The following is a 5,335-nucleotide window of genomic DNA, read 5'->3' as shown; positions in this document are numbered from 1 at the left end:
AATTCCTCTAACCAAAGAACCCCAAACCCCAAAATTTTATGTGGATATTTGCATTTGTTAAGGAATAAATAAAAAAAACTTATTTTAATATTTTACATTTAACACCCTGTATCTCTTTAACTATCAACTTTTAGACTAAGGTAAGTTCAGCTAAATCGCAATATTTTTGCTTAGGGAATCTACCCATGAATTTTGGCCCATTACCTCGGGACCACCCTGTATATTGTCATTTGAAAAAAAAGTTTATCGCTTTTCAAAATAATAATAATAATAATAAATACGCCCCAACAGGCTCACTTTATCAGTTGGCTATCGCTTTCCAAAAAATTTTTTTTGTTTTTTGAAATCAGATTATAAATAACACAGTTATGGCTTGCGGCTTTTTTTAAGAGACAGCCTGTATTTCATTTGCAATGTAATTGCACATTTTTTTATTAAGTCTTAATAAACAACACGGTTCTTTTGTTCTGCTAAAATATTTTAGATAATATTTCTTATAATGGCAATTATTCGTACAGTCACAGTGGGAACGTGCTTGACGACCACCCTGTATGTGGTGGCAAGCAATTGACCCGTCACTCTGCAATACGGGAGGCAAGTTGCAGTGTGGCAATTTAATGCAGTTATTGCAACAGGAAGAGTCCAAACTATAGTGTGGGTTGGGATGAACTATCCGGAATATCCTGCACGAGGGAGCAAGTAACGTCGCCGTTACATTTTAACACATTCACTAACGGACAAATTAAAAAAAAAGTGTCCGCGAAATTTCGAAATTTTGGCATCGTCCTCACCTGCCCGTTCAGTTCCACCGACCTTGCTTTATGACCTCGATTATGAGCAATATTTTTTATTTAGAACGGTCCTGTGAGTAATACATTGCAGTATTTGTGGTTTATTATTTAAAAATACTTTGAACCGCCTTACCCGGCTTATTTTATTTGTTTAGCAGCTGTCAGTTGGACCCATGAAGAATGATCAAAACATTAACAGGTAGGTAAGTCGCTTAAATGAATTAATTGGTGGTGTCTTGCCAAAACCTCGTCCTCATAATCATAATTAAATTAATTAAACGCTTAACTTTCAATTCTTGGGGTAGGCAGTATAACGCGGTAGACAGTATTTGGTAAATAATCTCGTTTTTCACAAAAACCGTCCCGTTCTGTTATTTGAATATGTACATTTATTAAAATGAAATTAAATAAGATAAGCTCGCCAACGATAACAATTTATAAATATCGTATAAAAATAAATTATCTATTTTTATTGCCACTACTTGGTACATATTTTACAGTAATGATTCGTTTTAAGTTTACCTTGAAATCTTATTAATTATTACGCGGAATACATGTGTGTGTGTGTAATTCACTATTGGAGGGAGATACGAAATCAAAGCACCCAGATACGTTTATCACCGGATTAGTAGATAATTATTTTTCTATTAAAAACCGTTTATAAAATATGACACTATATTTGTGTAGTTTAAATCAATATGCCTCATAAACCGACCTTAATATCCTTATTTGCTTGTTATGATCGCAAGTTTGTTTTGGTAAACACTTAGAATATCATATTTCCCAAGTATAATATGTTACAGTAACGTAATTGTTATCAAAAATTAAAATGACATCAAATTACAATTAAAAAACAACAGTTTGACTTTGCAAACAAATAATATTTTTATACATAAATTTTCTGGAATTGACCTGAACTATATTCGCAGTAGCCTCATACACAAGAGCACTGGAAGCGTTTAAGAGCGAGTTTGATTTCTGTAGTTTAAAATTACTCGTCGACATTTTAACAAAAATTAAAAATAATGCCCTTATATGGCTGATACTCTGTGAATACATTCATTATAGCTACCCTAAAATCGAAAAACTAAACGTAGAAGTTGTAGAAGTCAAAATCGCTGGAAACGCTTTTATCGCTTTCTATGAAGCTGTAGCCAAATAGTTCTTTTGTATATGTACGGCATGATGTCTGTTTTTCAGCAGGATAGGTATATGGAAGATATTCAATTGGTTTCATTGCGATTTAAGATAAGTTAAGACCAGTAATTTCTAGTGACTGCACCGATTATAAGAAATATCACTCTTTCTAGATCTCTCATTTTTCTTGTTGAACCCGATGGTATCTAAAGTACCATGTACTTATCACCATAAGTAGTAACTAAAATATAAATTTCAAGGTCAAATGTATTACTGCCATGCCTGTAATGTAACGTTCATGTCTTCTAATTCCGATCGGGATTGCGATCAATGCCGCTTTAACAAAATGTACCATTTTTGACGGGTGAAGGTTGTGTTGTGTTGTCTTTCATGTTTTCGTGCCATTAGGTTTTTTTTTTAATTCCCCGATAGTTGAATCATGCAAAAATAATTAACGTTACCGACCGTTATTTATAGAAACCGCCACCTTTTCTCGTTAACCGATGACGCTATCTTTATTATTTTTTAATTTAAGCACCAGCCTTACAGTTTATTTATCATTCCCAATTACTGCGTATTAAAAGCATATTATCACGGAATCAATCAAAATTACCCACCCACACTATTTTTTTGTTACATAGCTCAGAGAAAATTGCGTTGAGTGGAAAGTACAAAAATTTAATTGTTTCCGATTTGAGCAAACCTAAGTAATTAAAGTGGAAAAATCAGAAAAACGAGTTTTAGGTAAAACCAAAACAGAACAGAGAAATAAGTAATCTATTTATAATATCCGAGACATTAAGTAGTTTCTGCAGAGATGTGTGGTAAACATAGGTTACAGATAGCGACGTAATCATTGTAGGTGCTGTTTGTAAAGCATGTAAGTCATTGTTGCTGTAATTTAGCTTCCACAAAAGGAAAATAGTTACGGGATGCCGTGGAAACAGTAACAGCAGAAAGTACCAATTGTTTACAAACAGCACGTGTACTTATTCGGTTGGTAAGATTGCAAAGAATCAGCTGATGGCGCTCTTTGTAAGGTACTCAACCCTCAACCACACTCATCCACTTACCAGCACGAATTGTCGGGGCGCGACGTCTTGCATCCCGACGCCCGCTGTCGCAGGAAGACCTGCAGCTTCTGCTTGACCTCCGTCGAGGCCACGGCGCTCTCCTCATGCTTCTCCTTCTTCCTGAGCGCCTCGAGCTGCTCCCTGTTGCGGATCTCCTGCAGCTGCTTCTGTCTCTCCCAGAACTCCTTGAGGTGTTGCCGGAGCTGCTGCTCGTGCTGCTCGGCGAGGTGCTGCTGCTGTTGCTGAAAGTGCTGGATCAGGATCTGGTGCTGGAGTTGGTGCTGTTTCTTTATCTGCAGGATCTGCTGCTCTAGCTCCCGCTCAGGCGCTTCTCTCTGCTGCTCGGCCATGGTCCTACGTGGTTTCGGTATTGTCCATGTTAACCTGGCACTAAACACCACTTGCACCCGCGCTTACACCACTAAACAGTCCTGCTACGAACTAAAGCAACTGTCAGAATTAATTCATTAATTGTGTGTGAGGTCATTTCGGTCGCAAGTTACGCTGAATATAGGAACACACCGCAGCGCGGAACGAGGCGCTGTTGCCGGATCGCCCGTATTGATAAGGCGGCCGGGAGCAGTCCAACGGCGACGACGACGACGACGACGACGGCGAGCGAGCCCCACGCGGTGCACGCAGCGCCTCCACGGTTACCAACGAGACGGAGACGGTGGGAGCGAAAAGCGGCCGGTCGCGTTCGTTCGACGGGCAAAATTGAAGCTCTCCCTCTCCCGCTCGGACGCGCTCACTTTTCCTCTCACTTTGATTATTGCTGATACGGTTGCTCCAGCGGCGTGCGCTGGGGCAGGCGCCGATGTTGGGCGTAAAATAGAAAATCTAGTGACAGATAGAATATGATCTATCTTAATCCAACTGAGAACTGAATCAACTATCGTCCTTATTATCGTTTTATTCGAGTAATAGCTGACGCATTGTTTTTGTTTTGAAAACTATAGTAACGAGCGTTCAAATAAAAACGTGGTCGAAGGTGGCTTTGACACATTGGACGTAGGGAGTAGCTTATAGCGACCAACTTAACCCCATTTCTCAACGAGCTGTATAGCAGCTGTCAGTTTCAATAACGTTAATGACTATATAACTTTATTTTAAAGAATAATCGTGGTAACAATAACAAACAATTAAAGGAGCTGCGGAAAGTGTCCCCCTCCTTGTTATAACAATAAATTAAAGCAGCTGCTGAAAGTGTCCCCCTCCTTGTTCCAAGCACTTTTCACACCTGTTCCTCAAAGAATTAAAGACATTTTCTAAGATGCTCGGGGTATTGTTAATTTCACGAATCTTGTCTATAAGTCGAGCCTGCAGATGGTTTAAATCAGGAATAGGCAGTTCAAAAATAGTGTTTTTAAGGTAAGGCCACAAAAAGAAATCACACGGCGTAATATCACATGACCTCGGTGGAAATTCATGTTCAGCATTGAGACTTATTAGTCGATTTTGGAAAACTTCCCTCAACATATTCATCGTCTCGCCTGCCGTATGTGCCCTTGCGCCATCTTGTTGAAAGTAAAAGTTTGTAATTTCGTTTTCTTCCAGCTGGTTAACAAAAGGAGCGATAATTTCTTCTCTATACCTTTGCGCAGTAAGAGTACCATTAAAAAAAATAGGTCCATAAATCCTCCTTCGATTGAGAGCACACCAAACTCCAATTTTTTGAGCGTGTAGAGGGCCCTCGACAAAAAAGTTATCTGGTTTTTCAGAAGACCACATTCTCATATTCTGTGAGTTTACGTAACCACTTAAATGAAACCAGGCTTCATCAGAAAAAAAGGTGATATTATGAAGTTCACCGTAGTTGTTTAAAAACCATTCACAAAATACAGCCCGTCGCGGAAAATCAACTTCATGAAGTTCTTGCTGACAAGTTAAACGATAGGAGAACAAACGCAAATCTTTTTTTAACACTGTGTGGCAGGTACCGACTGATACTCCCACCATTTGTGATAAAACACGTACAGAAGTTCTTGGCGCATTTTCCATTATTTGTTGGACATTTTCTTTTAATTCTTCAGTCCGCTTTTTAGGTCGGCCGCTTCCTTCTTTTCTTGTTACACTGCCCGTTTCACGAAAAACATTAACACAACGCTGAACTGCACTTTGAAAAATTTTGTACTCAACAACGCCGGGAAATTGATTTTGAAATTCTATGAAACATTCCTCAATAGAATACTTCCATATTCCATCAATCTTGCGTCCATTTCTAAAGTAGGACTCTATGATAAACACTTTTTGTTCTTGAGAAAACACCATTTTAAACGCTTTTTAAAACGAAAATATTCAAATTGATAGCGGCGATATAGCGCTTTGACAGAT

At 38.6% G+C, this 5,335-nt stretch overlaps 1 protein-coding gene across 1 annotated transcript in view; it reads right to left on the bottom strand.

Moving 5' to 3' along the window:
• LOC108903605 (histone deacetylase 5) overlaps positions 1–3,662 on the bottom strand; it is a 38,276-nt gene extending 34,614 nt beyond the window's left edge. The window contains exon 1 of the mRNA XM_018705835.2: positions 3,002–3,662. Within this exon, the coding sequence (XP_018561351.1) occupies positions 3,002–3,351 (350 nt within the window). The 5' untranslated portion in view covers positions 3,352–3,662. The remainder of the gene's footprint in view (positions 1–3,001) is intronic.
• Between the last annotated feature and the right edge of the window lie 1,673 nt (positions 3,663–5,335).

This window comes from Anoplophora glabripennis, unplaced genomic scaffold, assembly GCF_000390285.2.
Source record: "Anoplophora glabripennis isolate ALB-LARVAE unplaced genomic scaffold, Agla_2.0 scaffold127, whole genome shotgun sequence".
Classification (NCBI taxonomy): domain Eukaryota; kingdom Metazoa; phylum Arthropoda; class Insecta; order Coleoptera; family Cerambycidae; genus Anoplophora; species Anoplophora glabripennis.
This window is presented reverse-complemented; position numbering and strand designations above follow the sequence as displayed.